Raw genomic sequence first — 13,107 nt, forward strand, 5'->3', positions numbered from 1 at the left:
TAGATGGAGGGAGAAACTTGAGATGTCCCAAGTATTTGATTGGCTATGACTTCTTGAGGTAGAACCAAGAACTCAAGCAACATAAGCATTGGTAGTCTAGGAGGAAGTCTCCCAACGTCTATCAAGTATTTTGCCCTAACTTGTCCTCTAGGGGATTAGATCATCATAGATATATCAAAATTGAATGTCTAGAGATAAAAGACAAAGGTTGTGTCTATTAAAGGGTGCAACAAAATGTGTATTCTTTGTTAGGTTTTCTGGAACCCAGTATTGAAGTCAATAAGAGGAGCTCTCTTAATAGTTTATTAGTTGTTATAACAATGAGGATGTGTCCCCCTTTTCTTTGAAACACTCAAAGAAGCCATCTCCAAGTTGTTCACAAGTAGTTATGGAATTATGAGCTAGAGATCTATACCAATTTAATGCTCTTCCCTTGAAGGGAATGGTACGCAACCTTAGTATGATATCATGTTGGATAATGTAATGTAGATATCATATGTCCACAAAATCTTGCAAGTGTTCTACAAGAGCTTTAAAACCGTCTCTTATGAACTTTTGGTAGCAATTTGAGGCATTCACAAGAATGGGGTCCTATGTAGCTAGAGGAGTTGGTGGAATCAAAGGACTATCGCTGCTCTAATTTAGAAAAATCCTTTCAACTCTTGAATTTGTCATTCAAGTCGATGGAGATGATGAAGGATTTAAATTGACAACTCTTCTTCTTGAAGGAATAACTAAAGGTGGAACTAAGAGATAAGGATAGTTAACTATAAAAGATCTCATTATAGGTTTCTTGCTCATAAAAATAGGAAATCCTATAAATAAAAAATTTGTCAATCTATCCTAATTGCGCTTACGTTTTCTTTAGTCCCACCGAGCATACCAAAAAAACAATTGGTATAATTTTTCCCATCCTAGTGTAAATTTACCAATCAATAATACCAAAGAGGAGTGCCTAAATTGGCAAATTCAAAAATGGACTCTTAAATTTAGGAGCTACATTCTATTGCAACAATGTTGACTACTCATGAAATGTATGCAAAATAGGTCATGATTTTGTTAAAACCACAAACTGTTTACAAAATAGAAAAATTCTATACATACCAGCATTAACATTGTTGTTTGTGATAAGTTTATATTATATTGTAGCGCTTTGTAAGTTTTCAGCAAAAGGCTAAAGTATTGACATGTTGAAATGGTGAATCAAGGGATACACCATTAGTTCCCAATCTATTGTAAGCCTTTTTCGAAGCAACATATTCAAGTATGATATTGGTGGTGGGTTTTTCTTAATTGAAAAGGTTTTTTCCACATATATTGCCATGTTTCTCTTCTATTTAATCTTATATCTCCACTACTTAGAGGTTTCATTAAAACATACTTGTGTTTTAGATCAGCAAATCTCATTACTTTACAGCTCCTAATTGAGTAATAAACATTGTAAAACCAAAGAAAAGAAGCTCATCCTTAGCAAGTGTGAAAAGACATCCCCTTTCTTTTCCCTTTTTTGTATGAGCCCTTTTCTAGAGACTCCCAAGCTCCTTGTGTGTTACTCATATCTAGAAGATTCCCAATACCACAGACCTATAGGACCCCACTTACATCCCGTAAGAAGGACATTTCTAGCCATACTTCCTCAAAAATGGGAAAGGTGTAATCCCAAAAAAAAATCAACATGGATCGCCGGAAATGGCTATCCAGCCCCTAGAATGCACCAATACATAAGTTACTCTCATACACTATCACTTATGCATTGGTGCATCCTGGGGGCTGCATAAATGCTTCCTGGGTAGCCTAAGACATGGTTAATAAGATGTACATCTAAATAGACCCCTAAGTTCTTAACCATTGATTCACTAAGCTAACTAGTCACCATCAAGGATTTTCAAAAATAAGGATATGACTTGGAAAACTATGAATAATGTGGCTATGTGGTTTTAGGGACCCCCTTGTCACTCTACATTCTTCCATTCCATTCGTCATATGCACGTGTTGCCCCATCATTAGTGAGATAATATACACACATGAATCCTTTGATATTAAATAAGTTAGTGAATATATCTAAGTACTATATCACCACATATGTAGAGCGTAACAGGAAGCTAAGGTACAGAAAGACTTTCTACACTAATCTAAGAGGAGACATCAATAGAAAATATGATCTAAAAGGATTTGTAGGAAAGAAACAACACAATAGAATCATTCACCATAACATAATGATGTATCATCGAAAAACCCTTTTAGAAAAAAGAAAAACCCAGCCTAGGAACTATGAACAATTGTATTGATTAGCAACAATATTGCTTACAATACAATCCATGCAAGGACCCTTCACACGAGACAATACCAGCACTCAGATCTGGAGTAATACTAGCAGCATGATAGTTCTTTCAAAATACACTATACAAACTCCATTCCAACCACTCAATAAATGGAGAAAACCCTCATCCATCCCTATCAGTTCCCTGTTAACTTCTCTGCATATAGTTCCAATCGTTGCTACTAAGGCCAGCTATCTACCAGCATTTAGAGCAGTGTGTCACTGCCCACACGTATTTTTTATTTCCTTCCCTAAGCACCATCTACCAGACTTTGTTCTACAGCATTCACATGATTTTCATTCGGCATACCAGATTGGTATTCATTCATGTTAAGCAAAAGGTTCAGTCAGTCAGTCACCAAGAATGTGTAAAAGCAAAAATTAGGAGTGCAACTTGAAACATATATGCAATTCCCCTAATGTGTACTCAGCCTGCATGTACTTTACGAATAAGGGCATTTTTTCTATCTATAACCTATATTAATATGCTTTACTACCATAAAATTTGGTGAGATTTGGATGACAAGATAATGAAGTATCTGTGCAAAAGCAAATTTAAAATGCCAGAATAATTTATTTTTTTATTTTTTTATTTTTTTATTTTTTTAATGTCTTTCATTTATTATTACAAAACAATGCGACAAAATGCAACTGCTAGAACCTTAATATAAGATAAATTTCAGGCTTTGCAATAGAAATTAAATTTCTTATAAGTGATAGCCAAGTAGCATACAAAAGTTTATTGAACCTGATTTGTTATAGCTACAGTAATTTCACATTCAGAACAAATATTAATTACAACGTGCACCAGCAAATAACCCATAACAAAGAATAAAAACAAAGTCCTTGCAAGATCACTTTACCTTCTTTTTGTGTGAATGTTCTTTCTTATCCCTTGGATGATACATATGGTACACATCTTCTGTTTCTTTCTCACTATCAAAACCAGTATCCATTTGCCATCTACTACCCTCTATAGGGTCCAATACAGACCCTGTTGGGTGAGAATGACTCTTGGATTCATGTTTAGCATACCTAGAGTGATGTATGTCAGAACTATCTATAACATGGCTCTCGGTATCTCTAGTTCTGTCTAGGCTGTTTCTTTGGTTATTCTTGTGTTTCTTCCTTCTTTTGGATGTGTCACCAGAAAAGCAATGATCATATTCACTTGTCAGATGACTTCGTTTCTTAGGATGACTATTTTTTGACCTTCCATCTTCGAGGCTTCTCTCTAGGTTTTCTTCCTTCAGATAATGATACTCATACAGTGAGGCCCGCTCATCCTCTTCAGCATATTCTGGACTTGCATATTTCTTGGCATCCTTTTTATGATAGGTTGCATGTTTTAGGTCATCAAATGAATGTTTCCTGCTCCCGTGACGATAAAGATGACTGCTGCTGGGGCTTCCAGATTCCCTAAGCATTACATTTCTTTCACTTTTCTTTGTAGAACTGTGCTTAGCAGGCTTTAAATATCCTGATTCTCTATAATTGTTACAAGCTTTGGCAGGCTCTAGGCCATATTCCTCTAGCTCAGAGGTAGATCCATCCATGCTATTTTCAACATATGGCCTATGATTTTTAGAATAGTACTTCTGTGACTTCAAACATCCATGCCACCTTTCAGAGTGCAAATTCTTGCCCTTTCTGTCATTCAATGATAAATCATCCTCATCCTCAAACATAGAATCTTGCCTCCGGCATCCATTGTATTTTTCTTGAGAGTGCTTTCTTGTAAGCCTCCCACTTCTGCTCTTCTGACAATCACTTCCATCTGAAACTGAATTTGTTCCTTCATAAGCATTGCTTTCAATATATTTTTCCCAAGATAATTTTTGCGCATGCCTCCTTCTTCCACTCTTCTCATAATCACTTCTATCTGAAACAGAATCCAGCTTATGAAAAGCACTGCTGTCAAGATATTTTGTCTGAGAATACTGTGCGGGCCTCCCACTTCTGCTTTTCTGAAAATTACTTTCACTTGAATAGTTCCCAACAGAATCTCGATCAATATCATGCTTGTTGTATGGAAGGTGATGGTCATCCTCAGAATCCTGCTGCTGATCATACCAACTTCTCCGAGTTTCTAAGCAATGCTCTCTGGAGTCACCTTCCACTGAATTGGCCTTTTCCTGAATTTGTTCCCTATAAATTGATGAACAGACTAGAACCTTTTTAGATAAAACTACAGATATAAAATTCTACAAAGAGAGTCAATGGAAAAGAAAAGTAATACAAAAACAAACAAAATCTCATTAATCACTTTTAAATTTGTTCTGATATGCTGTTTAGATCTATCAGCCTATGTCAACATACACAATGATCTGAAAACTAGTGTACCTATCCTGCTGTTCTTGTGTAAGCCTACGCCATCTCTCATGTTCCTGAAGCTCCATAAATTCCTCTCGGCTTAAAGGCCTTTCAGATGGAGTGACAAGAGCAGGTCCAATGCTTTCCATTCTCATGAACCCACTACATTAAGTCAAAAGTTGTAAATAAGCAGTAGAAATAGAACAGAAATTTATAAATACATGGGTTCTAGCTCAACATATTAAAAGAATGTCATATGTAATATATATCTTAAAGTGTCAAAAAAGGTAAATGGAAAAGAATTTAGAATAAACAATAAACCTACCAATGAATAGGGACACCTGCATACATTGATGGCATGTATGGGGGAATGGCATATGGCGCAACTGGCATCATTGGAGCCTCAAATGGCATGGATGGAGGAGTTGGACCATACATATTAGCAAAATGTCTCATATGTGGCACTGATGCCCCATGCCAATACGCATCTGTAGCATATGCAGGTATGCTTCCAGGATACATAGGCCCACCTGTAGAAATTAACAGAAGAACCCAAATCAGTACACAGTGACTACAAAAACTCCAGTGCCCCGAAGTTGAAGAGTCCATTAAAAAACCATCATTTTAACACGAGTAAATTCATCTAATTTTTAATGTTACTACCATGCAGAAGAGAGTGGCAATTTTAATTTTGAGTTTATAATACAGTCTATCATAAATGTGTCTTACCTCCATGAAACATAGCAGGCTGAGAAAATGGTGCAGCATTATCTGGACAATCTCTTGCCAAATGATCAAGAGAACCACAGACAAAACAACGACGACCCCCCTGTGTTGCGACTGACACCAGTCATCTTCTTCAAAAGAAGATGTAAATAAAACTTCACACAGAATAAATCCCTTGCTGAACTAATAAGTTCAACACTAAGAACTCACCTTTTTTGCTCTCCCAGAAGCCATGAAATTTGTAGTTCCATCTGATACAAAACAGACATCTAAACTCAATAGAGGTTTATAACTCTTCATGAATCAAACACCAATTCTTCAGAATCTATATGCTCTACAAAATAATCATATAAAATAAGTATTGAAATAAACATCACACCTGTAGCAGATGAGTGTAAAGGTTTCTTCCTCTTCTTGCCTGAGATGAATGCATCAGAGATTATCAGCGAAAGAATCTAGTGATTAAATTATCCAGACAATCAAATCCAGATTGTTACAACCGATTCAATAATATTAAACAAAAATAAACATATACGAAACATTTTTCCAGGGGTTAGAAAAGATCTCTCGTAGGGCTTCAAAACAATGCAGAAGCCATTGTGGTAAGAAAACAACTTGTGCCAGATGGGTGGATTCTATTGTGGGAAGCACCTATTTGAAGCACAGATCAATTTTTGATGGCCTGGAGTACAACGTTGCCTGTGCAGAAAAAGGCAAAGGCCAAAGGGCAAAGAGCAAAGATCTTTGGACTGAATTGAGACAAAAAGGACTAGTGGATAAGAACCATTCCAATCCCCTCCTGTTGGAAGTCACAAAAGAGAAATATCCTCTATTGTACAGAAGATAAACCTTGTTCATTTGCTATTTCATCCCAAGAAATAGTTGCTTCACTCCAATTGAGGGCTGACTAATTCACAAAAAATTCTCTAAGTGAAATCACCATCAGAGCAGCTTTCCAAGATCATACTCAAAATATTTTTTCCTATTTTCCACTAAATCAGAGTAGAATTCTAGCAAAATTAAGTATCCTCCCACTGTTTTTTAGCTACGCATTTTTGCTTAAAATAGAAAAGTCTGAAATTCAACTTTTTCTGGAACAGATTCAAGCCACAATATGTCAAAGCATGGCGATCTGTTGTTGAGTTTAACAAGGCCATGTGAAACACAATTTGTATAGATCTTTCTTGTATGTGTGAGGAAGCCTTGACCAAAAAATTGTTAGGGATGCAAAGTCATGATGCAATTATTAACAGGTTATCAGGGACTCCAACTGAGGCACAACAGACAAATGAAATGTTGCTTATAGGTTACAAGGCCAGAAGTGGTCGCTATCAGGATTGTAAAGTTTGTTGAAACAATATAGCTTGGAGAGTCTTATTTCTGCAGGGACTCGGTGCAAAGAGCTCTCCTAGTATGGCCCAAAAATACTCATGCATATCTTGAGAATGCCTGTCAAACAGTACTCATTATTCTCAGAGTCATTTGATGAATGATACATGGGATAATGGCCCATTTTGTGCGCGCGCGTGTGTGCGTGCGTGAGTGTGCGTCTGCCTGTCTGTCTGTCTGTCTGTCTGTGACCATCATTGTATTTTCACTCTTGGGCTAGTACTATTGATGTGAACTAAATGAGCACTGCAAATTGTTCTATGATTTAATCAATTGATAATTAAGGTTCAGTTTGTGGTTTTTTTATATTATGTAATCTTCCAGTACAGCCATTCCATGCCATTTCCATTTTCCTAGGATTTTCAAGGTTCCAACCAGCTACATTTTATGTCCCACCATTTGGCATTCCACACAAAAGGCGACTCCTTTGAACATAGGTTTTTGTGCATACGCTATATTCCCAAATACACTGAACATATACCAAATGGCCAGACCAGCAATCATGAGATGAGTACAAATATCAAAACTTTGAAAGTTATTGTTGTTAAAAGGTTAGTGTATTTTAGATTAGCACATTTAGGTTTGACAGAAAATTAGCTTAGCAGATGGCCCTTTTGATGCTCAACTGCTTCCCCACCAAACACAACTATCACCATCAGCCACTTTAAATTCCTTGGAGGTGTTTTATGCAGCATCTTAGGCAAGAGTTAGAGACCAAAAATTTATATTTTAGTTCTAAATACTGGTCATAACATTGTTACCAGTTAATCAATTCAAAAAGGAGGTAAAAGTCATCAAATGTAAATTTTCTTTGATATTGACAAATATTTAGGAGTGAAAAGATCAAAATAAAAATCCAAAAGCGACAAGTTATTAAATTATATTTGAAAGTTAACTGATGTGCAAAATTTTAGTGACTCACATGTTTACTATTGATCATACAGGTTTTGTGACACAGATTAGGTAAGGCTAGAAGGAATCCTTAAAAAGCCAAGCTTAAAGAAAGCTAATGATAGTAGAGATTGGCCCATAGTTTAAAGGGAAATTGAAGTGCTGGCCACTGAGCAAGCAAACACAGGGCTTGAGAATGTGAGGATCTTGTTTACAGCAGCCACATGGATAGTTAGATGTAGCTTTTAAGTAGTGTTTTAGGCGTTATCAGACATTGGAAACCATAGACAGAGAAAATCTTTTTCTCTCTCCTTGATGTGATTGGTAATGCTTCTGAATTCAAAATCTTAAAGATATGTAGCCCTGAAAAAAATCTGGAAATCCTTCAAACAATTTAATCTCACCTTAAAATCATCAAGGCTTCAGGCAAGGTAGTGCTTTGTGTAGCAATAGCATATCTCCCTTTCTAACTCATACCAGTTCATTTTTTCCATTTCTACATGAGTGTGAATTTAAGTTGACACATAATTCTGAGTGATGATGATTGTGCTGGGGAAACGTTTCTACAAAGATCATTATTAAAAAGTTCAAGCTATGTGATGATGCTACCAAAAAAAATTAATTACTAAGATAAATATTAAGGCAGTGTTTCAGATACTAAATCCAAACAGAGATCATGTTTAGCTCAACAATATAAATTGCTCCTTTAGTGTCAGGCCATGTCTCCATCAGCCATTAGTTATTGCCGGTGACAGATATTGGTTCATAATTTCCAGGAAACTTCATTTTAGGAACCTGGACTGCCTCCCCATCCACATACCTACAATTTATGGTAACTATATAATATATAGCCATTTCCTTAATCAATTACTTGCATACCCTAATTTGATTGGTGTCCCCATTCCTGTACCCACATGACTCCTGGTAACCATGTTAATTTGTCATATCTAATATTCAGCATACATGATTATGTCATGATCTGTTTAGCGTTTGCTCATGCTTTATTGGATTATCCTTGTAGCTCATACTCTTTTCTCTTTTTTATGGTTACAGTTCATTTTTGGAACTTGATTATTTTTTAATTTCATTATTGGCCAATATATCAAGTTCTATTGACCTACTTTGGTCATTTGTGGGTTTTAATTTAATTTTTCTTTCCCTTCAATGTTGTTATGCCAACACCAAATACATTTTCATTAAGGGTTAACTGCAAATCTAAGGTCGATGTGACATGGTAGATGACAAAGATCCATGTCGTGTGGTCTATAACTTATATTCCTTTGCCATAAATGTTCTTGGATGGCTCACAAAACAGGTCTTTCAGATGAATATGTTCAACGTGGCAAACAAGACAACAGCAGGCATATTTTTTGGGCTTGTAATTTGTATTACTTCTGAAATTGTTTTTAACCAATGCTTCCTAAGTATCTTTTGTCTGCCTATATTTAAAAGGCCATGTTGATGATACTTGTTTTTATAGGTGTCTTCATGAGACCCTTTGAATGTAGTTTGACTTTCTGCTCTCTTATTTTTAGTGTTTCAAGAAGTTTCACCAGGGCCTGGAGAATTGGCCCAAATATAATGGAATGATACACAGGTATAAAAAACATATCACTATGTGGTGACAATAGATGCTATCAGCTATGTGATGGGTGGTTTCAATCCCACCACTTCACCCCCATGAGCATCACCTGATGCAATTAGCATAAATGGAACATTCAAGCTCGTGAGAAAATGACCACCACCACATAAGGAGTGACTACTCATGAAAGATGGGCAGATGGAATAGCTCGGGTATTAAATATGGCAGGTACTTGATCCCAAAAAATGATATCTAATAATATTGCCTTGTGGAAAGTAGATTGCTTTGAAATATTATTTTTATGCAGGAAAAATGTTGTTGAACTTATCATATCTCAAAAATTCATATAAGTTAGGCAATCACAAGGCACAATTAATTCAATGATCAATCTCACATACATCTACAATTTCTCTATCTTAAAAAAGGCTTCCAAAAGCCATGAATAGCTCTCAATGGTAGCAGAAATATATCCCTTACAAGCTAAAATGCAAAATGTGGAATGTACGGCAACTTTTTGTGTAGAGATCTTCATCTGGAGCCTAGAAGTCAGCTTTGAAAAGTAAGGTCCATTCCCTTGTTATTGAACATTGAACACTTTCTTAAGTGTTCCTTTAATTTGAAATGGATGTGGAGGAATGCCTAGACATCTGCCAAGAGTTCAAACAATGTCTAGGTATCAAACTGCTCCTTGAAAGTTGAGGAAATGTCCACTAGGCATCTACACTCCCAGCCTAATGTGCACTGGAAGTCTCTATCAAGCTTCTAGTATCTTGGAGATGCCCAAGGGCATTTGATATTTGCAACAATTTCCTGGAAATGTAAGAAAACAGGGGACATGTCAATCTGAAACACTGCTTTTGTCTCTAGTAGATGGGAAGTAAAGCTATCTCAAATTGTTTCTTTATGGATTTGAAAGTTTCCATATTTGGACAGATTGCACGTTTGTATTTAAAAACTTCAAATGAAAATGTTGTCAAAACATATTAAAGAAAACAAATCAGTCCCACAGACCATTATTCTTGATGAGTTAGGGACTCATCCACTACTTGCTTTGATTGTATCCCACAATTTATTTTTATGAGCTAATGTTCTTCCATTTAACTAAGTTTTCATACAAATTACAAAAGAAAAATGATGACAACTAGCAATTGTAAACTATTTGATATTTTTTCTCATAAAGCAAACATATAGTTGTTAGATTTACCAAAATAAACATGTATATTACTTCTAGTATTTTCCTTAGAATTTTCAATTTCCTACAATACATATATTTCATATTTTTGAACTACAGAGATTCAACTGCCATTCCGTAACAAAGTTTCCCCTGGTCTTCCACTTTCTTAGTATGCTTGATACTTCATAGGAATCATTTATACAGACCCATATCCCCAAGTTCATAACTCTTGGCATAACATAGCTGCCTCTTGCAACTAAGATAGGAAAAGGAACAAGTACAAAGAATGACAAATCCACAGGAAAAGCCAGATAAATACAACCATCATGAGACCACAATCAGTACAATAGAATGTATTTCAACAGATAGTATAACATGTAAGCAAATAATCAAGACAACATAATATACATTCACATCCACACTCTCAGAAGAGTAAATGGCAAAGATAAAGATGTATGCAGAAACAAACAAACAATTATGCAACGATACAAAGAGAAAAGCCTACTCTGTAGCGGAATGGCAGTCTTACAGTGCTTCAAGTTTCAACAACTAACTATCCAAAATAACCAATAAAATTAATATAAATATTTAGAGGCGGCCAAGCATAGCAACACAAGTGCAACATTCAAGAAATCCTACCACTTGATCTTTTACGATCATTTGAAGAAAAAGCTTTTCAAGCCATGATGGAATGTTGTGTTCCTAACCAAGGCTGCTGCCTTAGCCTCTAGGACAGAACTTAGGACTTAACCGGTCTCTCCAGTTTTTTATGGTTTTACTCTTCCATGCAAACCACATGCATATGCATGCCAAGAGTCATGTTGTTTAGAACTTCCTAAAAACAACTAACAAGGGTTATATTCATCAATGCATTGGTTAATGCTAACACATGGCCTTCAACACATTTCATTAATTTATAGTATACTAGTTATGTACAAAACCATTTACCAAAAAGCTAAAGGTCATCCACCTCAGACTGAGCTGTACACTGAAACACTTACACCTCAAAAACCCCACTAACTAAATGACAAATGTTTCACCAAAAAGACACACCTGTATCTGTTTGAGGATATATTCAGCCTTTTGTGATGCCAAACTTCAATGAACAACTCCCCACAGGAAGTTTAGTTACAGCATAACTGGGAGAAAGTGTGCAAAACTAGAAAGAGCGATAGAGGACTTGTAAAATGAGAGTGTGTGGACAGGACCTAGATATAATAAATTCAATCTAACTAGTCCAATATATGTGCCTCAAGTGTGTTTACTGTGTCTAAGTTACAACAGCATACAGAAATCAAAAGTGGTAGATATTGATTACTATGATATCATAAATTAAATACACACCACGTTACTAAAACTAAGACATTTTTACAGAAAACAGTTACTTTGCTGTAAAATAAAAATGGGAATCACATATTTTGTCCCACTCCTCCACTCTGAATTACCTATCAAAAAGCTTCCAAGAAATCAATTATTGAAACGCACCTTTGCTAGTCTGGGACTCCATAGTTATACCCTCTTCCTTTAGAGACATAGACAGAAGAACCTTGGAGACCTTGCCACTCTCTCCATTATCAACAATTGACTTCTTTCCTTCAGACATACCTTCAAAGGATACAAGACATCAAACACCGGTTTCTTAACAGCTTATTAATGCATGTATAAAGAGCTAAAATACTGGAGCAAATTAATGCTCCTATTAGATGAGGACAAAAATCATCTTCCTTTACCTGCAGATTCAGGAATAATTTGATATGATTCTTTTTCCGCAGGTCCAACAGTCGCAGATGGTGATTCTGATCTTTGCAACTTACCTCTGGTATTTGATAGGGCTTGTGAGACTGCTTTTGCTTGAATAGCAGATTCACCATCTGCAATCAAAATCAACATCAGACTTTATGATATCTCAATGTACAGAAAGAACTGTATGCAAAAACTTGAAGCAAATATTTAGCTGATCACCTGGTGCATGTTTGGCTGCAAAATCCTCTCCACTACTCATTGTTAATTGGGATTCAAGAAAATGTTCAATTGCTTGACGAAGAGCAATATTAGGAAGTAGTTCATCAATCTTGAATTTTGAGGAATTACATTGAGGGCATCTACCATTCTCAATTAATACCCGCATTATACCTTTAAGAAAGTAAGCAATTTGGGTTACACTATGAACCACCTAATCTCAGACACTACAGTAACCAATACCATAAATATGATATGAATTGTATTATAAATTAAAGAGCTTACAGTCATGGCAGAAGCTGAACTGACAACATGGTATCATTACAGCCTCCTTAAATATTGCTTGGCATAATGAACATTTCAGTTCAGATGGAAGCTCAGAATTTGGCAAGGTAGGGAGGATGGCATCTGCTTTTTTTGCAAAGATCATCCTGAAATAAAATTGCATGAATGCAAGTTACCAACGTTTGAACATAATGTGTGAGCATGTACTGCGAATTAACAACAATAGACCAGAAAGAAATATATCAGGATTGTCAAATACTGGTTAGATTTTAATGGTGTAACTAGTTGATCTGATGTATTGTATGATATGTCCCGATCTTCTGAATTTATATGGACTGATAATTCTGACTTCTTGATGCCATTGGCTGAATCACCATTTCTTACACAACGGCTGATACAATGTCCTGTGAAAATAGAGATTAGAATACATAAGCCATTAGAAACAAAAGCGCAGGGTATTTCAAAAAC

The 13,107-nt window shown here is 35.9% G+C and overlaps 1 protein-coding gene across 2 annotated transcripts in view; it reads right to left on the reverse strand.

Moving 5' to 3' along the window:
• Positions 1-3,005: 3,005 nt before the first annotated feature.
• LOC131060933 (E3 ubiquitin ligase PARAQUAT TOLERANCE 3) overlaps positions 3,006-13,107 on the reverse strand; it is a 44,804-nt gene continuing 34,702 nt past the window's right edge. For both annotated transcript variants that reach the window (XM_057994380.2, XM_057994381.2), the window contains 11 exons: positions 12,899-13,043; positions 12,640-12,785; positions 12,358-12,528; positions 12,126-12,266; positions 11,881-12,000; positions 5,739-5,777; positions 5,570-5,610; positions 5,363-5,462; positions 4,959-5,163; positions 4,664-4,795; positions 3,006-4,468 (listed from right to left, as the gene is read on the reverse strand). In XM_057994380.2, the coding sequence (XP_057850363.2) occupies positions 3,175-4,468; positions 4,664-4,795; positions 4,959-5,163; positions 5,363-5,462; positions 5,570-5,610; positions 5,739-5,777; positions 11,881-12,000; positions 12,126-12,266; positions 12,358-12,528; positions 12,640-12,785; positions 12,899-13,043 (2,534 nt within the window). In that variant the 3' untranslated portion in view covers positions 3,006-3,174. The remainder of the gene's footprint in view (positions 4,469-4,663; positions 4,796-4,958; positions 5,164-5,362; positions 5,463-5,569; positions 5,611-5,738; positions 5,778-11,880; positions 12,001-12,125; positions 12,267-12,357; positions 12,529-12,639; positions 12,786-12,898; positions 13,044-13,107) is intronic.

This window comes from Cryptomeria japonica, chromosome 5, assembly GCF_030272615.1.
Source record: "Cryptomeria japonica chromosome 5, Sugi_1.0, whole genome shotgun sequence".
NCBI lineage: Eukaryota > Viridiplantae > Streptophyta > Pinopsida > Cupressales > Cupressaceae > Cryptomeria > Cryptomeria japonica.